Source organism: Coregonus clupeaformis, chromosome 37, assembly GCF_020615455.1.
Source record: "Coregonus clupeaformis isolate EN_2021a chromosome 37, ASM2061545v1, whole genome shotgun sequence".
NCBI lineage: Eukaryota > Metazoa > Chordata > Actinopteri > Salmoniformes > Salmonidae > Coregonus > Coregonus clupeaformis.
The window spans coordinates 16,645,383-16,667,261 of record NC_059228.1 but is presented as its reverse complement, the minus strand read 5'-3'; the positions used below and the strand labels follow the sequence as shown (position 1 = coordinate 16,667,261).

The 21,879-nt window shown below is 43.7% G+C and overlaps 1 protein-coding gene across 4 annotated transcripts in view; it reads left to right on the top strand.

Moving 5' to 3' along the window:
- LOC121553631 (potassium voltage-gated channel subfamily H member 1) overlaps positions 1 to 21,879 on the top strand; it is an 86,018-nt gene that overhangs the window by 40,307 nt on the left and 23,832 nt on the right. For 3 of the 4 annotated variants that reach the window (XM_041866895.1, XM_041866894.1, XM_045211561.1), the window contains 3 exons: positions 5,262 to 5,473; positions 7,585 to 7,837; positions 11,366 to 11,562. In XM_041866895.1, the coding sequence (XP_041722829.1) occupies positions 5,262 to 5,473; positions 7,585 to 7,837; positions 11,366 to 11,562 (662 nt within the window). The remainder of the gene's footprint in view (positions 1 to 5,261; positions 5,474 to 7,584; positions 7,838 to 11,365; positions 11,563 to 21,879) is intronic. The other variant, XM_041866896.1, reaches the window with a different exon arrangement.

The window sequence follows — 21,879 nt, the reverse complement described above, 5'->3', positions numbered from 1 at the left end:
GAGTTGGCCTACTGTTAGGCTGTAGGCTTGTTAATTTATCTGACAAGACATGCTTGAGTCCCATGCCATTATTTTATAGTAAGAAGAATATAATTGAACTTAGCTGAATAAAATGGAAAGGATATTTTTCCCTTTACGGCAAGAGTGCGCATATGAAGTGGCTATGTTGAGCGTAAAAGTGATAATTTGAAACGGGTCCTATATGCTAGATTTAGAGTTATTTGGCTATTTTAGTTGTGAATGATACAAACCTTAGAATGTCTTAGAAATCAAAACATATATGGGCTCCATGGTGCGACTATTGATGATTTGAGGGAGTGGTAGAAAAAGTACCCAATTGTCATACTTGAGTAAAAGTAAAGATACCTTAATAGAAAATGACTCAAGTAAAAGTGAAAGTCACCCAGTAAAATACTACTTCAGTAAAAGTATTTGGTTTTAAATATACTTAAGTATCAAAAGTAAATGTAATTGCTCAAATATACTAAAGTATCAAAAGTAAAAGTGCGAATAATGTCAGCAAACCAGACGGCACAATTTTCTTGTTTTTTAAATGTATGGATAGCCACGGACACACTCCAACACTGATGTAATTTACAAACAAAGCATTTGTGTTTAGTGAGTCCGCCAGATCAGAGGCATTAGGGATGACCAGGAATGTTCTCTTGATAAGTGTATGAATTGGACCATTTTCTGTCCTGCTATGCATTTAAAACGTAACGAGTACTTTTGGGTGTCAGGGAAAATGTGTGGAGTAAAAAGTACATTATTTTCTTCAGGAATGTAGTAAAGTAAAAGTTGTCAAAAATATAAATAGTAAAGTACAGATACCACAAAAAACTACTTAAGTAGTACTTTAAAGTATTTTTACTTAAGTACTTTACACCACTGGAAAGTAGCAAAAAAAGCTTGCACTCTGTTCCTTGCCTCAGGCTGCACCGCTGTCCTCTCATCAAGTTATCATATTTTCACCCATCAGACTATTCTCAATTTAATCTTGTCTTTTGATTTAGAATGGCCCATTATCAAATGAGCAGGGGAAAAAATACATGTCATCTGTAGGCACTCGAATAGCGGATGGAGGCCGCGCGCTTTCTCACCGGTCTGTTTTGTAGGCTACTTCGGTTTTATAGCGGAGCATGTGCTTAATATGAGCAGCTGAGAAATAAATATAAGAACACTGATTTCACTCCACGCATCAACCACTGTTTGAGAAGCATGCTCTCGCTGCCCTACAGGTGATATTCTGCCCAAACTCTGTATGCCATGGGCTCTCCAACCTTGTTCCTGCAGCTACCCAGTACTCTTTATGCCATGGGCTCTCCAACCTTGTTCCTGCAGCTACCCAGTGCTTAATTTGGGAAATGAAGTGAAATCTGTTCGGGAACATAGTAAATTTTTTTCGCAACGAAACATATTTCACTGAAATGTTGACAGCCCATCTGCCCGCTCGAGAAAGGAATAAAGGAGAGAGAGGAGTTGGAAACACATGGTGGTGAGATATTCTGTATACCTAAAGGTAATGTGTAACCTCAGTGTCGATTTTAGCATGCAAGTCTTGGTGGGGCAAAAAAATAACAATTTTTGGGGATGCATGCCAGCAAAGCCACTACACAACACAACACTAAACAATACATTAATTGCACTATAACGGTGACAAACGGTGCCCACAAACTGTCAGAGCCTACATAAAGCTATCCCAACAGCAGAGTCCCAACAGCAGTGCCAACACCTTATCACTGCTACACCTGGCTATCAGCGGAGCCTTGTCTGGCTGAGAAACATTTCATTCAACCACATTTACTGCCTTTAAAAACTATGGCATAAGGGGATGAAACGTATAAGAGGCAATCCGTAATTTCGATTGACATTAATGAGCGAGCTAGGAAGGATGTAGTCAATATAACTATTTGTTCAGCACTTTTGAAATGTACAGCAACAGAATTCAGAACATGGGCCATTCTTACAGTATTCTCCCTGTACACCAAGTCAGAACCGTAGGATAAATAAAGGGGGCATATAAGCAGACAATGAAAGCTCTGACAATATTTGATGATTACATTTCTCTAAAACAGGCTATAGGCTATGTGTGCACCACCAAGTCAGAACAGTAGGCTATGTTATGAGGGGAAAATTGACCAAATTATTAGGGTGAGGCACATGGGCTATTAACAGCTTACTACACAACATACACATAGTATTACTTTCTTAGCTACAGTATACATATCTCCCTGGCATATTCCATCATTTATGCAGCAGCATACAAGACACTTTTGGACTCACCTTGTTGTGCTGTGCTCACTTGAACAGGACGGTGTCGCGGCGGTCCTTCGTGGGCAAATTTTGTCATCAAACTTTGTCATCAAAGTCTGGCATTCTCTGGATTTATGGTTCTTTCAAGACAACTGGGAACTCTGGAAAAAAACAAGGTGAATCATGATGACGTCAGTGTTCTTCAGGTCGTAGCTCTAGAAAGAGGCCCGAGTTCCCGACTCTCAATTCCGAGTTGAATGACCGTTCAAAACGTATTTTCCTAGTCTGAGCTTGTTTTTTTCTGAGTTCCCAGTTGTGTTGAACTCACTGAAGTCTGCGATTTCCCAGTTCAGAGTTTCCAGTTGGTATGAGCGCGGCAGAAATCATGCTGGATTAACAGCATGGCCAATGTTGAATGTTTATCCTTTTAAGCGTGGAAAAGAAGACCCTTAAACACAGACTTGGACCACACACACACTCCACTGAATAGCAGGCTAGTGATTGCTTTTCAATGCTTGCAGTTAGCCATTGATTCATTCCAAACCACTCATTATTGAATTTGCGATTTCCAACTTGTGTAATGTTTATGTCCAATGGCCGATGAGCACCGATACGTTTTAAATATAATTTATCTTCATATGACAAGGATTGAAAAGGATTTGCCAGTAGATTGTGGACTTGATTCATGATGATGACTGCTAGCTAAGATTTTGAAAGTATGATGTTGACATGATCAGTGCAATCAAAGCTACTGTAGATATAATGTGATTCTGAGGTCATTTTATCTGTGGCCAATGACCTTGAGCCGCCTTGGATGGGCACTTCTAATGTAACACTATGGCAGCACCCAAGGGGCTTGCATTTTCGAGCTCTAACCGTAGATTTTGCGGTGACGTAGTTTCCCCATGAGTGACCGAACACTGAGCCACTGAGCCGGCTTTATTAACCTATACGGGATCGGTGTCCCGTATACGGGACGGTTGAGCTAACGTGCGCTAATGGAATTAGCATGACTGTTGTAAGTAACAGCAAACTTTCCAGGACCTAGACATGTCTTATATGGGTAGAAAGCTTAAATACCTGTTAATCTAACTGCACTGTCCAATTTACAGTAGCTATTACAGTGAAAAAATACCATGCTATTGTTTGAGGAGAGTGCACAACAACAAAAAACGTATCACGACAACTGGTTTGATACATTCACCTCTGAAGGTAAATAATGTACTTACATTCAGTCATCCTGCTCTGATTTGTCATCCTAAGGGTCCCAGAGAGAAAATGTAGCGTAGTTTTGTTTGATAAAATACATTTTTATATTCAAATGTAGGAACTGGGTTTTACAGTTTTAACCCCTGCTGTCTCTGACTCCACACCCACCCCGCCTGGCCATCTAGATGTGTATAAGCTAATGATCCATCATGTATGACATTCCTGGGAGTGTGTAAACTTACATTTTGTATTACCATATCAGTTTCGTATGTTCTCTATAGTTATGTACTTGAAAATGTATCAATTGACCAATTCGGCACATTTGGACAGACTTGATCCAAAATAGTCCAGTATTGCAACGCTTCACTGGATCAATCTAAAACTTTGCGCACACACTGCCATGTAGTGGCCAAAATCTAATTTGCGCCTAAACTGCAATATTATGGCCTTTCTCTTGCATTTCAAAGATGATGGAACAAAAAAAAGAAAATAATACAAATGTTTTTTTGTTTGTATTATCTTTTACCAGATGTAATGAGTTATGTTCTCCTACATTTAATTTCACCTTTCCACAAACTTCAAAGTGTTTCCTTTCAAATGGTATCAAGAATATGCATATCCTTGCTTCAGGTCCTGAGCTACAGGCAGTTAGATTTGGGTATGTCATTTTAGGCGAAAATTGGAAAAAAAGGGTCAGATACTTAAAAGGTTCAACTGTTTGCGAACTGATATGTGACACGTATTCTTTTATTTTTTAGCTAAACAGGTGGGGCTCAAAAGCCCTGAATGACGGGTCTCCACTGTCTCACCCAATTAAGTATGAAAATATAAACAATTCCCTATTACTAGGGTATTCAAAATGAAATTCAAATTCACTAATTGTAGGCTAACTGTAAGCCGCCATGCACAATCAATGAACCAACAGCTTCGCCTAGGGCTATACGTTCTCTCCCAGACTCATGGATAGACATTTTGGAGCATAAGGTAACCAGTCCATCCAGTATGCATAATAATACTGTCCACACTCAAAGGCTAGAACAATTATGTACCAAAGACATCTTAGATCAGTTTTGTTATATGTTTTTCTGCAATGGGTAATATGTGGTAGGCTATGTATTGTATAACGGCACAATCATCATTTTAATTCTGTTTAGTTTTTTTCGGGCTTGGGCTCATAAACCTTTGCATATGCATAAGCTCTAATATGCATATGTGGTTTTTGAATAAATCCTCACATTAGAAAGCACTGTCCATTTCATTGTGTTAGGCATTGAAACAACATCCACAACAACCATGTTTTACACTGTTTCAACCTGCTGTTGAACTTTTGTTTCAAATTGATTACAGTGAGGTGAGTTTTAAAAGTATGATAGGCCTACTGTTTTGATGATAAGTGTTTGTGATTTTTGGTAGCATTTGCTTTGACGTTAGAGTGGTTAGAGGGACAATAGAGCCCTGAGTACCAGGCCATTAGGACCTGATAGTAGTTAGCAAGTTGGGTACTACCAAAGCATGTCCAGAGTGCATTAAAGGAGATTACCGTGACTGAACTGTCACGTGGAATTTGACATGTTCTAGAAACGCTCTTGCAACATGAGGTGAATGTTTTATGAAAACCGCACGACTGGACAGTTTTTGTGTTATGAGAACATTTGCCGCGACCTAACGAATGTTCTGAGAAAAAAAAAAGTCGCTCTGGACTAAAATGTAAAAAAATGTTCTGGGAACTTTCACAGAACCAATTTTGGTTTGCTGGGCTATCTTCTCTAAATCCTCCTTTCTTTCTTTTTTTCCCCCAGCCCTTCTTTACGCCACCATCTTCGGTAACGTCACCACCATCTTCCAGCAAATGTACGCCAACACCAACCGTTACCACGAGATGCTGAACAGCGTCCGTGACTTCCTCAAGCTCTACCAGGTGCCCAAGGGGCTGAGCGAGAGGGTCATGGATTACATCGCCTCCACCTGGTCCATGTCCCGGGGCATAGATACTGAAAAGGTATCTCAAACTGTAAGCCTGACATTCATTACCTTGGCTTGCATGCTGTCCGTTGGTTGGTTTTCCTGCATGGTAGCTTCCGCAGCTAGCTGGTCCTTTTGTATTGTGGTGTGGTGGTCATCGTGGCTCTGTGTTTTGATGTGCTTGACCAGTCCACTTGGGGTGGGAGTGTGGGGGAGGGGGTTGGTGTTGAGTTAATGGATAATGCTCTGTAACTGTCATATTAACTGATTATTATAATTGGTAATGACAGTTGGTGTTAGCTTATGACAAGTGACTTTACCCTGTTATGACACAAACTTTGGCTGATTTGCAAGCTGGTGGTAGTTAGAACGTGTGCAATGTGAGATTTGATTCCAATTAATTAAATGCCTGAATGTGACATGGTTTTAAAACAATTATGAGCATAGTATTCAGAAAAAACAGTGAGGAAAGTCGATGTAAGAAATGTCTAATTAGTGAAATATTTAGTAAAAGCAATACAGTGTGTTGTCCTTTTGCGGCTGTCTGATAGCTATGGTGAGTATTTGCAGTTCAGTACAGTTTTTTGGCACATTCCTGTGCTGTATGCTTTGGAATTGCCTCAGTGACAGTAGAAAGCAACACTATGTTAGCTTCCAGGCACATTTCTCCCACAGCGCAGAGAGACTGGATGAGCGAAGGAGGGTAAAATCCTTTAAGGATTCTCTGGTATCACACATGGACTCACCTCAGCCTCCCAGGTGTTTAACTGTGGCTGTTGCTGTGACAACAACAGCATCCCAGCCAGACCTGTAGAGAGGAGGCTGGTTTGATTGGCAGTTCTGGGGGATTCTTTGTATGATCTGTTTACATTTTAGTCATTTAGCAGACGCTCTTATCCAGAGCGACTTAGTTAGTGAGTGCATACATTTTCATACTGGCCCCCCGTGGGAATCGAACCCACAACCCTGGCGTTGCAAACACCATGCTCTACACGGGGCACGTTCACATACTTAACTAACCGTAACCTATACAACTAACCTTAAGACACCGTTGGGGTTAGTCTATACACTTATACTTCCTGTTTTTTTTGACAGAAAAAGCTGATTTTACATTTACATTTTAGTCATTTAGCAGACGCTCTTATCCAGAGCGACTTACATTTAGCGAGTGCATATATTATTTTATTTTTCATACTGGCCCCCCGTGGGAATTGAACCCACAACCCTGGCGTTGCAAACGCCATGCTCTACCAACTGAGCTACATCCCTGCCGGCCATTCCCTCCCCTACCCTGGACGACGCAGGGCCAATTATGCGCCGCCCCATGGGTCTCCCGGTCGCGGCCGGCTACGACAGAGCCTGGATTCGAACCAGGATCTCTAGTGGCACCACTGCGCCACTGCGCCACTGCGCCACTCGGGAGGCCCCCATTTTAAAGAACAAGATTTTAACATTGATGTACTGTTGTATTTTCTATGCTCCCTAAGTGTTCCTCTAACTTGTACTTTTACCCAATGAGCACCATTACTGGATGATGATGATGATGATGATGGTGATTGTTGTTGATGCACTGCAAAATGTTTTATCTTAGCTAGATTTTTAAAATCTTGTATTGAGTGATAATGCACTTAATTGATCTTGATAAGAAAAAAATTCAAGTAATTTTATCTTACCGCACTGGCTTGATAGAAGTGGAGTAAGAATTTTAATAGGATGAATTATCTTACAAGTGTTTTTTTTTTTTATCTTACTCCACCTTGTATCAAGCCTTTTTTAGTTTAAAATAAGCCAAATGATCTGTCAATGTGGTAAAATCATTTATCTTGGTAAGAAAAAAACGTGTCATTTTAAGTGCATTATCACTCAATATAAGATTAAAAATCTAGCTAAGATTGCATTCTGTTGCTATTATTATAAATATTAACAATCTGTTTTTGGTTGGGTGCCTTGATGTGACACCCTTAGAATATTTCAAGATAAAGATGGAAGGAAAATTCAGAAGGGGGGAAAAAAAGAGAAGAGGATTTGAAAGTAATGTATCTAAACGCTATCATGGCTGCCAGTCAAAAACGACTGGATCACCAAAGACAATGAGTTTGGAAGGTGATACAATTTGGCTATTAAACTGATCTCTCTCTCTCTCACCTCTCCCCGTCCCAGGTATTGCAGATATGCCCTAAGGACATGAGGGCAGATATCTGCGTCCACCTGAACAGGAAAGTCTTCAAAGAACACCCTGCGTTCAGGTTGGCCAGTGACGGGTGCCTGCGTGCCCTGGCCATGGAGTTCCAGACTATCCACTGTGCCCCTGGCGACCTCATCTACCATGCCGGGGAGAGTGTGGACAGCCTCTGTTTCGTGGTGTCAGGATCCCTGGAAGTCATCCAAGATGATGAGGTGGTGGCCATCTTGGGTGAGTAGTTGTCTATTATACAGTATGACGATGTAGGATTACATGGTGGCCATCTTGGGTGAGTAGTTGTCTATTATACAGTATGATGATGTAGGATTATATGGTGGCCATCTTGGGTGAGTAGTTGTCTATTATACAGTATGGCGATGTAGGATTACATGGTGGCCATCTTGGGTGCGTTGCTGCTGTCTATTGTATAGGATGGTTTGTGGCCATTTTGAGTGAGTTGCTGTCCATGGACCAGTGTTTGAGTTGAGCCGGTGCACATCGGTACCGTCGTGGTCATCGGTACCTCGTGTGAAAGGAGCTATTGTCTAATCCCAACGACAGTCCCTTTAGAGACATTACCAGGATGTTAATGTGGGACTGGTGGGTGAAGGTTACACAGTTAAATGTTGAGTGGCTGTAAATCGCACCTTGTTATTGATCTGAGTGATGGATTCTTTGTCCTTTTCTCACATCATGGTTTGGTTGGTCTCCACGGTGTGTGTGCCGACGGATGTGCGTGAGTGCATATACAAACTGTTAGATTGTTGCTGGGCAAACAGCCAACATTGCCAGGCAAACACGCAACATAATTAAAAACGGTAAACAGTAAAAATGCAACACATCAAAACATACAGATGGATGGTCTTCCCTGGGCCTTCTAACATACAGTAGCTGTGGTTACTTTCTCTCGTGTTGCTGACCTGCAATTGGTGGGTTGGCTTGTTGGGAGGATAGAAATCCTATTTACATTGTTATACTTGTCCTTGTCCTGGCTAGTTCATGTTGATTGAACCCTGGGTGATGAATTAGCTACCGCTGTAAATCACATTCTCATTAAACTAATGGCAGTTGCTATACAGAATCCTTGCTACACCAGCTGCTGAATGTAGGGCTATTTAGCACTGTGATCATTCTATTAACTAATTAACTCTAGTTGTTTACCTAATTTTCTTGGTTTGTCAGAAACTGCAGAACATGAAAGCTTTTGTTTCTAAGGTTCAACCAAATCTGATCTTCTGCATTTTTTGAAGGACCGTGCAGTTGATTCACATTACTCCAGCTGTGGAATACAGGTCTATGTAGAACAATGATAGTTTTACTAGAATTGACTCTAGCTGTGTTGCTGTTCCATTTTTGCCTCTCTATCACTGCCTTGGTTTGTTTTAGGGTGTAAGACATGAAAGCCTTGTTTATTTATTCAATCCAATCTGATTATGCTGACAAACCATCAAAACGATCCATTGTATCACAACTGATATGTCAGATTTGTTAGTTCCACAATTTGAGTGTGAATGTGTGAATTTACATTGTTTGGACTGACTATTGCCAACCCACGAACTATAAGTAAGTAAGGAGCCTTGGCTTGTGCGAGCCAGAACAGCTCATAGGAGCAGGAGTCTATCTCCTGTTTCTGTAGCGTGAGGCAGCTTGATGTACACACCCTGGATAGGACACTAGTCTATCGCAGGGCCTTACCCCCAATCTATCTCCTTAATGTTGAGTGTCAAGCAGGGACACATCAGGTCCCATTTTTACAGTCTTTAGTATAACTCGGCCGGGAATCGAACTCCCAACCTTCCAATCTCAGGACACTGTAACCACAAGGCCACCGAGTTGGTTCAAACTACCATCATACTGTTTTGTATGGGGCCACACACCCACCCAGGTACGCTCTGTAATTCAATGTTGGCCGTGTATTTGGTGGATGTTGCCAGCTTTTCAACAATGTACCGTAAAGCTGAGGCAGATGTCAGCTTTAATTAGGAAGAGACTGATATAAACAGCTGGCTGTGTATTTGATGGATGTTGGCCGTGTATTTGATGGATGTTGGCCGTGTATTTGATGGATGTTGGCCGTGTATTTGATGGATGTTGGCCGTGTATTTGATGGATGTTGGCCGTGTATTTGATGGATGTTGGCCGTGTATTTGATGGATGTTGGCTGTGTATTTGATGGATGTTGGCCGTGTATTTGATGGATGTTGGCCGTGTATTTGATGGATGTTGGCAGCTTTTCAACAACGTACCGTAAAGCTGCTTTATTGAGGAAACATTTACTTACTATGGCTGTTATATGTGGTTGTCCCACCTAGCTATCTTAAGATGAATGCACTAACTGTAAGTCTCTCTGGATAAGAGCGGCCGCTAAATGACTAAAATGTAAATGTCAGCTTTAATAGAAAGAGATTGATATAAACAGTTCTCATTTCTGGATGCATACACTGTGTGTGTGTGTGATTAGTAGTCTAGAGGAGTAGATCAACTGAAATCTAGCAGGTTGTTGCGCTGTGCTGTTCTGTTCTTTGTTCTGTTCTATCTTGTGCTGGGCTGTTCTGTTCTATCTTGTGTTGATCTGTACTGTGCTGAGCGGTGCTGTACTGTGCTGAGTGGTGCTGTACTGTGCTGAGTGGTGCTGTACTGTGCTGAGTGGTGCTGTACTGTGCTGAGTGGTGCTGTACTGTGCTGAGCGTTACTGTTCTACGCTGAGCGTTACTGTTCTACGTTGTTACTTTGTGTTGAGTGCTAGTCAGAGCTTCTCTGGAGAATAGGAGATAATCCTGACTTTGTTTCTCAAACAACAAACAATTATCTCACCGTAGATTATCTGCTACGCCATAATGACTGTGTTTTTAAGTCAAATAACTTATTTGGGATTTCTTTGCAGTATGGTGATTAGCAAAGTGACTGATGGGAGAGATTTCCTGTTTATCTCATCCCAAATGAATATATAATATTTGTATGTGTTTGACTAGGAGAAGACGTGTGTGTGTGTGTGTGTGTGTGTGTGCGCCAGACCTAGGTTCAAATACATGTGTAATTGAGTATTTTGTTATTTAAATACTTTTTAATGTGTATTTGAGTGTTTCCAAATACATTCCAAAATTCAACTACTTGTTTTTTCAAATAAAGGTTATCTGAATATTGTTTTCAAATGTATTGAAAAGTAATTGAAATACCTGAAATACAATTTTACAGAATCACAAATAGGATCCTCTAGGAAGCCAGACACAATGATCAGAACAAATGTGTTTATAGTGTCTGTGTTTGTTTTGTCAATTCACTGAACATTGATATGATTCACATCAACAAGTTTTATATTTCAGCCAGTAAGGTTATTGGGTTCAAACAGGCTTTTGTTGCTGTGACTGACAGGGTTTGAACCAGCATTTTCTGCGTGCCATAACACTTTGCTATCCTGCTGAGCCAAAGCCTAGACATTAACTATGGGAGCAAACGCACGTCTTCACATCTCAGGCAAAGTCACACTGGGCTAAACAAATCATTGTTAGGTCTCAGAAGTAAATGGGTAAATAATCAGTTGTAAACCAGCCATTTTAGCTGTTTTCTCTCGCACTCTGCAGGTGAAAAATATTTCAGAAATCTCTCTAAAGTCTTAAAAATAATAATTCATAAGTAAATCTCGGATGCAAAATCTGTTAGATTTAAGAAGTAATATCTTAGTCGGTTCTCTGTCTCTGTCTCTGTCTCTGTCTCTGTCTCTGTCTCTGTCTCTGTCTCTGTGTGTGTGTGTGTCTGCAGGTAAGGGGGACGTGTTTGGGGATGTGTTCTGGAAGGAGGTGACCCTAGCCCAGGCGTGTGCCAACGTGCGTGCCCTGACCTACTGTGACCTCCACGTCATCAAGCGGGACGCCCTGCAGAAGGTTCTGGAGTTCTACACAGCCTTCTCTAACCACTTCTCACGGAACCTGCTGCTCACCTACAACCTGCGGAAGAGGGTCAGTGTAACTTATTGGACCATCCACTTTTCTTCTGGCCTCGTAGAACCAGCCGAATAGCTGCTCACCAGGCTGGTTCATCTAAGTGTTCAGGCTGGTTCATCTAAGTGTTCAGGCTGGTTCATCTAAGTGTTCAGGCTGGTTCATCTAAGTGTTCAGGCTGGCTCATCTAAGGATCAGGCTGCCTCATCTAAGTGTTCAGGCTGGTTCATCTAAGGATCAGGCTGGTTCACAAGACCACTCTTCTTCCTCCCAGCCTATCAAACTCATATTATTTTCTCATTTCAGTTGTTGTTTTATCTTCCTTGTCTCCTCTGCCTATCTTTCACGTCTCAGTCTTTCTCTCTGTTCTCCCTCCTCTCTGTTCTCCCTCCTCTCTGTTCTCCCTTCACGTCATCCACCCAGGGCATCTAAGGCCAGGATTAAATCAGATCAGCGGTAACCCACGATAACCGACAAACACATAGCTTATCATTGCTTTTGTTTAGGAGGTGTCAGAGGTGTAAATGCATTAGTGGTCAAATCCACAAGCGGCTCCCAGTGTTATACCTATCGCGGACATTGCCATAGACGCATTAGTAGAAATCCCATGCAGCCATATTACAAGTTTGAACACTGGAATGTGTGATTTATATAAATCCTTATTATTTTGTTTAAAGGGAACTTTCACCATTTTTATAATCTCCAGCACCACCTCAACATCAACGTATGTGAAAATGGCGCGTTTTTATGTTTTGTAGTAAAAAAGATAGAGGAAGATGAGTGTCCAATTACCTCATCGGTGTGCATCATGTGATTTTAACCAATTATGAGTTGGCATTGCCTACTAATTGGTTGATGTCATTGCAAACACTTATCTTCCTCTATCTTTTTTACTACAAAACATAGAAATGCGCCATTTTCACATATGTTGATGTTGGGGTGGTGCTGGACATGATGAATATGAAGTTTTTTTTTAAAGAATGTATTTCCCCTGAATGATTTTCAATTTGAGTGTCATTATTTCTATATACAGTGAGGGGAAAAAAGTATTTGATCCCCTGCTGCTTTTGTACGTTTGCCCACTGACAAAGAAATGATCAGTCTATAATTTTAATGGTAGGTTTATTTGAACAGTGAGAGACAGAATAACAACAAAAAAATCCAGAAAAACGCATGTCAAAAATGTTATAAATTGATTTGCATTTTAATGAAGGAAATAAGTATTAGACCCCCTCTCAATCAGAAAGTTTTCTGGCTCCCAGGTGTCTTTTATACAGGTAACGAGCTGAGATTAGGAGCACACTCTTAAAGGGAGTACTCCTAATCTCAGCCTGTTACCTGTATAAAAGACACCTGTCTACAGAAGCAATCAATCAATCAGATTCCAAACTCTCCACCATGGCCAAGACCAAAGAACTCTCCAAGGATGTCAGGGACAAGATTGTAGACCTACACAAGGCTGGAATGGGCTACAAGACCATCGCCAAGCAGCTTGGTGAGAAGGTGACAACAGTTGGTGCGATTATTCGCAAATGGAAGAAACACAAAAGACTGTCAATCTCCCTCTGCCTGGGGCTCCATGCAAGATCTCACCTTGTGGAGTTGCAATGATCATGAGAACGGTGAGGAATCAGCCCAGAACTACACGGGAGGATCTTGTCAATGATCTCAAGGCAGCTGGGACCATAGTCACCAAGAAAACAATTGGTAACACACTACGACGTGAAGAACTGAAATCCTGCAGCGCCCGCAAGGTCCCCCTGCTCAAGAAAGCACATATACAGGTCCGTCTGAAGTTTGCCAATGAACATCTGAATGAATAAGAGGAGAACTGGGTGAAAGTGTTGTGGTCAGATGAGAAAAAAAATGGAGCTCTTTGGCATCAACTCAACTCGCCGTGTTTGGAGGAGGAGGAATGCTGTCTATGACCTCAAGAACACCATACCCACCGTCAAACATGGAGGTGGAAACATTATGCTTTAGGGGTGTTTTTCTACTAAGGGGGACAGGACAACTTCACCGCATCAAAGGGAAGATGGACGGGGCAATGTACCGTCTAATCTTGGGTGAGAACCTCCTTCCCTCAGCCAGGGCATTGAAAACAGGTCGTGGATGGGTATTCCAGCATGACAATGACCCAAAACACACGGCCAAGGCAACAAAGGAGTGGCTCAAGAAGAAGCACATTAAGGTCCTGGAGTGGCCTAGCCAGTCTCCAGACCTTAATCCCATAGAAAATCTGTGGAGGGAGCTGAAGGTTCGAGTTGCCAAACGTCAGCCTCGAAACCTTAATGACTTGGAGAAGATCTGCAAAGAGGAGTGGGACAAAATCCCTCCTTAGATGTTTACAAACCTGGTGGCCAACTACAAGAAACGTCTGACGTCTGTGATTGCCAACAAGGGTTTTGCCACCAAGTACTAAGTAATGTTTTGCAGAGGGGTCAAATACTACTTTCCCTCATTAAAATGCAAATCAATTTATAAAAAAATGTACATGTGTTTTTCTTGATTTTGTTGTTGTTATTCTGTCTCTCACTGTTCAAATAAACCTACCATTAAAATTATAGACTGATCATTTCTTTGTCAGTGGGCATACGTACAAAATCAGCAGGGGATCAAATACTTTTTTCCCTCACTGTAGCACTTTCTAGTTCTGAACTTTAACGTGAGATTCAGTGCATTCGGAAAGTATTCAGACCGCTTGACTTTTTCCACATTTTGTTAAGTTACAGCCTAATTCTAAAATGGATTTAATTGTTTTTTTCCCCCTTATCAATCTACACACAATACCCCATAATGACAAAGCAAAAACAGGTTTTTAGAAATGTTTGCAAATGTATGAAATATAACATTTACATAAGTATTCAGACCCTTTACTCAGTACTTTGTTGAAGCACCTTTGGCAGCGATTACAGCCTCGAGTCTTCTTGGGTATGACACTACCAGCTTGGCAGAGCCGTATTTGGGGAGTTTCTCCCATTCTTCTCTGCAGATCCTCTTAAGCTCTGTCAGGTTGGATGGGGTGTGTCACTGCACAGCTATTTTCAGGTCTCTCCAGAGATTTTAGATCGGGTTCAAGTCCGAGCTCTGGCTGGGCCACTCAAGGACATTCAGAGACTTGTCCCGAAGCCACTCCTGCGTTGTCTTGGCTGTGTGCTCAGGGTCGTTGTCCTGTTGGAATGTGAACCTTCACCCCAGTCTGAAGTCCTGAGCGCTCTGGAGCAGGTTTTCATCAAGGATCTCTCTGTACTTTGCTCTGTTCATCTTTCCCTCGATCCTGACTAGTTTCCCTGCCACTGAAAACATCCCCACAGCATGTTGCTGCCACTACCATGCTTCACCGTAGGGATGGTGCCAGGTTTCCTCCAGACGTAACACTTGGCATTCAGGCCAAAGAGTTCAATCTTGGTTTCTCATGGTCTGAGATTCCTTTAGGTGCCTTTTGGCAAACTCCAAGCGGGCTGTCATGTGCCTTTTACTGAGGAGTGGCTTCTGTCTGGCCACTCTACCATAAAGGCCTGATTGGTGGAGTGCTGTGGCCAGCTCTAGGAAGAGTCTTGGTGGCTCCAAACTTCTTCCATTTAAGAATGATGGAGGCCACTGTGTTCTTGTCGACCTTCAATGCTGCAGAAATGTTTTGGTACCCTTCCCCAGATCTGTCCCTCGACAATCCTGTCGAAGTTTGGAGTGTGACTGTTTGAGGTTGTGGACAGGTGTCTTTTATACTGATAACAAGTCCAAACAGGTGCCATTAATACAGGTAACGAGTGGAGGACAGAGGAGCCTCTTAAAGAAGAAGTTACAGGTCTGTGAGAGCCAGAAATCTTGCTTGTTTGTAGGTGACCAAATACTTATTTTCCACCATAATTTGCAAATAAATTCATTAAAAATCCTACAATGTGATTTTCTGGATTTTTTTTTCTCATTTTGTCTGTCATAGTTGACGTGTACCTATGATGAAAATTACAGGCCTCTCTCATCTTTTTAAGTGGGAGAACTTGCACAATTGGTGGCTGAATAAATACTTTTTTCCCCCACTGTACCACAGGTGGACTCCAAGTTGTAGAAACATCTCAGGATGCACCTGAGCTCAATTTCGAGTCTCATAGCAAAGGGTCTGAATACTTTTGTAAATAAGGTATTTCAGTTTTTTTCTAATATCTAAAAACCTGTTTTCGCTTTGTCATTATGTGGTATTGTGTGTAGATTGATGAGGAAAACATTTAATTTAATCCATTTTAGAATAAGGCTGTAACGTAACAAAATGTGGAAAAAGTCAAAGGGTCTGAATACTTTCCGAATGTACTGTATAAGGATATGTGTGGTTTCGTGGACCACTTGGTGTCTTTCCTATATATAACTCTTATTTTTATTTTATTTAGAATTTAATGTAATATCTTATGATGTTCTTGTCTATAACTTGTACTTTGTCATGTATTTGTACGTTTTATGTGGAACCCAGGAAGAGTAACTTCTGCATGTGCAGTAGCTAATGGGGATCCTAATAAATGAAACCATAAGAGCAGCCGCCCTTTGATTTAACAGCTCCAACGTAGTTACACCGTAGACAACTAAACAAATGCAATGATATGCTATGCGTTTTTCGGCTAACCCGAGTAACCGCTGATCTAATGAATCCTTGCCTAAGCTTCTGATCTGATCAATATCATCTCATTGTAACAATCAAAGAAAAGTCAATAGCAGATTACAACCTGGCATTTTGAAGTCCATATCACTTTTATATTAGCAGTATCAGCATAACATTTTCAGTTATAGACTACCGATCACCTTCTAGATTATTTTTAAATGGAATTAATTAATCATTAAGGGGTGATTCTGAGATCTTAGATGTTAGATTGTATGATAGTGGATCAGATGAGATGAAATGTACAAAGCTTACTTATGACGGTATTGTGACAGGACGTACCAGGGCTGCGGCAGAGGTGTGTGTGTCTGTATATGTCCTACTCTGCACTGTGATGTGTGTTCTCTCTGAGCATGATGTGAGAGCTTTGATATTTGGTATTTTATTAGGATCCCCATTAGCTGTTGCGATAGCAGCAGCTACTCTTCCTGGGGTTCACACAAAACATGAAACATTACATAATACAGAACTTTAGTAGCGAAGAACATAGGACAGAACTACATACATTTAAACGCCTACCTACAGTATCAATACATACAATATCTAGGTCAAATAGGGGAGAGGCGTTGTGCCGTGAGATGTTGCTTATCTGTTTTTTAAAACCAGGTTTGCTGTTCATTTGAGCAGTATGAGATGGGAGTTCCATGCAATCATGGTTCTATATAATACTGTACGCTTTCTTGAATTTGTTCTGGATTTGGGGACTGTGAAAAGACCCCTGGTGGCATGTCTGGTGGGGTAAGTGTGGGTCAGTGCTGTGTGTAAGTTGACTACGCAAACAATTTTGAATTTTCAACACATTTAATGTTTCTTATAAAAATAAGTGATGCAATCAGTTTTTCCTCAACTCATAGCCAAGAGAGACTGGCATGCATAGTATTATATTAGCCCTCTGATTACAACGAAGAGCAAGATGTGCCGCTCTGTTCTGGGCCAGCTGCAGCTTAACTAGGTCCTTCTTTGCAGCACTTCACCATATGACTGGAAAATAATCAAGATAAGATAAAACTAGAGCCTGCAGGACTTGCTTTGTGGAGTGTGGTGTCAAAAAAGCAGACCATCTTCACAACCACTGAATCAATATGTTTTGACCATGACAGTTTACAATCCAAGATAACACAAAGTAATTTAGTCTCCTCAACTTGCACACCAGCTGATGTTACTGTGTGAACTGGGATAGATAGCTTACACTGCAAAACACTGGCTATCAAGGAGCTCTTGGACCTCAGCCTGTCATGGCTCAATCAATACACCACTGCCTTGAATATTTAATGAGTGATTTAGGGGGGAGGGAGGGAGGGAAAGGGAGGAAGAGAGAAATGGGAAGGTTGTAAGCATTACATGCCGGTATGTTACATGCCTGTGATTAAAACTTTGTTCATATAAGACTTTTAAATGTTGCAAAATCAATCAAAAAGCCACATTGATACATGTTTACGTCGATAAGGTATGGTGAAATAACGTGAAAACAACGTTGACTCAACACATTTTTGCCTGGTGAGCTGGATAGATGCTTGAACTACATTGATGCAAACTGCCTGATCAGCAGGCAAATGTCTAGGAAATGCTGTGTCTCTGTAAGCCATACATCAGCACCTAACATTTTAAACTAAATACTCTAGGTTATCTGTCTGATATCTGTCAAATGTTGACATGTACATAGATGGAAGAATCTTCAGAATACCCTACAATTGGAATGCATTGGTGCCTTTCGGGCAATTCAGATTGTTAGAGGACCTCTTCACTGAGGAATGTGGGCGTTTTTTATTATTTGTCTTTTAGTTTTTTTTATTTCCCATGCCCCTTGTAATTCTGTGTAATTTATCATTGTGTAATTTCTTGGTCTGAATGCAGTGCTCCCTCGAAAAATAAAGATGGTCTCAATGGGACTCTCCCTGCCTAAATAAAGATTCACAAAAGAAATAATGGAAGAGTCAGTCAGACAAAATGTGTAACTGGTGTTACTCAATTGAAATGAAGGTAAATTGAATTTTGAGCAAAATTATGAATCATATCACTGAATTAGTAAATTTATTTTTCAACGGTTAATTACCTTAGATTTGAGCATATGTGGCTTTCATTTAAGAAAATACGAAGACCGGGGCCTCACTGCGGTGACGGTCAGCGTTGGCCTTCTGACGACGCACGGCGCGCTGGAGGTGAACGTAGGCAGCGTCCCATGTCTCCTCCGCGCACCAAAACCAATCATCCACCGCAGGAGCCTCGGTCTGGCTCTGGTGTCAGGATGCCAGAACCGGGTGGTAACCTAAAACACATTGGAATGGCGTTAGGTTAGTAGAGGAGTGGCGGAGAGAGTTCTGGGCATATTCTGCCCATGGCAAGAACACCGACCACTCCCCCGGCCGGTCCTGGCAGTAGGACCGCAGGAACCTACCCACATCCTGATTTACTTGTTCCACCTGTCCATTTGACTCGGGGTGGAACCCAGAGGTCAGGCTGACGAAGACCCCAGACATTCCATGAATGCCTTCCAAACCTTGGACGTAAACTGGGGACCTCAGTCGGACACTATATCCTCTGGCACCCCGTAGTGCCGGAAGACGTGAGTAAACAGGGCCTCTGCAGTCTGCAGGGCCGTGGGGAGACCGGGCAGAGGAAGGAGGCGGCAGGACTTGGAAAAGTGGTCCACAACGACCAGGATGGTGGTGTTACCTTGGGAGAAGGGAAGATCAGTCAAGAAATCAACACTAAGGTGAGACCATGGTCGTTGTGGAACTGGTAAAGGTTGCAACTTACCCACTGGGAGGTGCCTAGGTGCCTTACTCTGGGCGCACACCGAGCAGGAGGAGATGTACACCCTCACGTCCTTAGCCAAGGTAGGCCACCAGTACTTTCCGATCAGGCAGCGCACTGTATGACCGATACCTGGGTGACCAGAGGAGGGTGACGTGTGTGCCCAGAAGATCAGACGCTCACGGATAAGAGCAGGCACGTACCACAGCCCAGCTGGACACTGAGGTGGAGAGGGATCTGTGTGTAATGCCTGCTCTATATCCACGTCCATCGCCCCATACTACCAGTACCACAATGCAGGAGGCAGGGAGTATGGGGGTGTTGTCTCTGGGCCTCTCCTCTGTGTCATACAGCCGGGACAGTGCGTCTGCCTTCACGTTCTTCGTACCCAGAATGTATGACAGTGTAAAATCAAACTGGGTGAAGAATAGGGCCCACCTGGCCTGGCGAGGATTCAGCCTCCTCGCTGCCCGGATGTACTCCAGGTTACGGTGGTCCGTCCAGACGAGGAAAGGATGTTTCGCCCCTTCGAGCCAATGCCTCCTCACGGTCAAAGCTCACGATCACCAACGTCGTAGTTCTGCTCCGCCGGGCTGAGCTTCTTTGAGAAGAAGGCACAGGGGCGGAGCTTGGGTGGCGTGCCCGAGCGTTGGGATAGGACAGCGCCAATCCCTACCTCGGACGCAACCACCTCCACTACGAACGGTAGTGATGGATCTGGGTGGTCCAGTACCGGGGCTGAGGTGAACAGACCCCGCAGTTTGCTGAAGGCCAGGTCAGCCTCAGCAGACCAGCGGAGCCGGGACAGCCCACACTTCAACAGGGAGGTAATGGGAGCTGCGACCTTGCCAAAGCCCCGGTTTAACCTCCAATAGTAGTTGGCAAAGCCAAGGAAGCGCTGCACCTCCTTAACCGTGGTTGGAGTCGGCCAATTACGCACGGCTGAAATGCGATCTCCCTCCATCTCCACACCTGAGGTGGTAATGAGGTATCCGAGGAAGGAGGGACTGCTGGAAAGAGATACACTTCTCTGCCTTGGCATAAAGGTCATTTTCCTTATTGTCTCCTTGTTCAGTGATCGATAAGCAATGCACGGGCGCAGAACGCCGTCTTTCTTCTTCACAAAGAAGAAACTTGAGGAGGCGGGTGAAGTGGAGGGACGTGTATATACCCCTGGCCCAGGGACTCGGTGACGTATGTTTTCATAGCCTCCATTTCAGCCTGCGACAGGGGGTACACATGACTCCTGGGAGGTACAGCGTCTACCTGAAGGTTTATCGCGTAATCCCCCGCCCGATGAGGTGGTAATTTTGTCGCCTGTGTCTTAGAAAATGTGTGCGCCAGATCATGGTATTCGGGGGGAATGCGCACAGTGGAGGTACCGTCTGGACTTTCCACCGTGGTTGCACCAACGGAAACACCTAGACACCTACCCAGACACTCTTGCAACCACCCCGTGAGAACCCTCTGCGGCCATGAGAAGGTGGGGTTGTGGAGTGCTAGCCATGGGATACCTAATACCACAGGGAAAGCAGAAGACTCCATAATCGAAAAAGTAACCTGCTCACAATGAGTCTCCTGGGTGATCATGGTGACTGGTACAGTGACTTCCTTTACAAACCCGGACCCTAATGGTCGACAATCAAGTGCTCTGATGGGGAGTGGAATGGATAGGGGAACCAATGCAATGCCTTAACGGCGTGAGAATGCCCTGTCATTAAAGTTCCCAGCTGCGCCTGAATTGACTAGCGCCTTACACTGGGGAACTACCATGTGATCGGGAAAGTGGATAGGTAGGGTACAGTGTGCAGCAGAGGGCTCTGAACGAGTGTGGGTGTTCGATACCTGGGGTGATGCGAGAGTGCCCTGCCTGCCGCCTCCAGGCCCAAAAGAGCGTTGACTACGACGTGTGGTGTACTGTCCCTTCGTGCCACCAGAGTGGCACTGTCGCTGTCGTCCTCCGCTCTCTCGGACGGCGGCTCCACCCAGCTCCATCAGCTCGGGATCCGAGTCGTAGGGGGTGGAAACGGGCAGACCCCTACCAGGACGTCCTCTGGCTGCCAGCAGGTTGTCCAAACGGATGGCCATGTCCACCAGTGCGTTGGACGTCGTCCCGCAGATGACACCGGAAATTGTCGATCAGGGCCTGCTCGTTCCACCCAGTCCCCGCTGCCAGAGTCCGAAACTCCAACACGAAGTCCTGCGCGGTCCTCGTCCCCTGCCTCAGGTGGACCAGCCGCTCGCCCGCCTCTCGACCCTCAGGCGGGTGATCGAAGACCGCCCGAAAGAAGCGAGTGAACTCCCCGTAGTCCTTCAACGCGGCTCCTCCTTCGTTCCAAACCGCGTTGGCCCACTCCAGAGCTTTCCCTGAGAGGCAGGAAACGAGGATGGACACCTTCTCCCGCTCCGATGGCGCCCGCCGGCCTGATGCTGGAGAAGTAAAGCTCCAGTTGGAGGAGGAATCCTTGGCAGAGCGCCGCCGTCCCGTCGAACGCCCGTGGTCGGGATATCTGGATCCCTCCGGGTGCTGGGGTGTAGGTGGCTGGATCCGGTTGGCCAGCTGGTCTCGACAGATTGGGTTCTCTCCTCTCCAGGCGTTGGACGACCTGAAGAACCCGATCCATCGCTTCCCCCAAGCTGGCCAGCATTGTGGAATGCTCCTGGACCCGTGCCACGACTCCAGGCATGCGCTCTTCTCCCGCTGACTCCATAGCGGGTGAGTGATTCTGTGATGAGTGTGATAGGAGTCAGTCGCAGGAGGGTAATCACTTATTCCGTCGTACACGCATAGCGCTGGATAGCGACAAACGAAACAGGCACAGGGGAAATATCTATCCTGGCAATACAAGGTAACGGTAGCTCCACCGAGCTACACTACTCTCACAAATAAACAATCACCCACAAGGACAAGGGGGGCAGAGGGAACACTTATACAC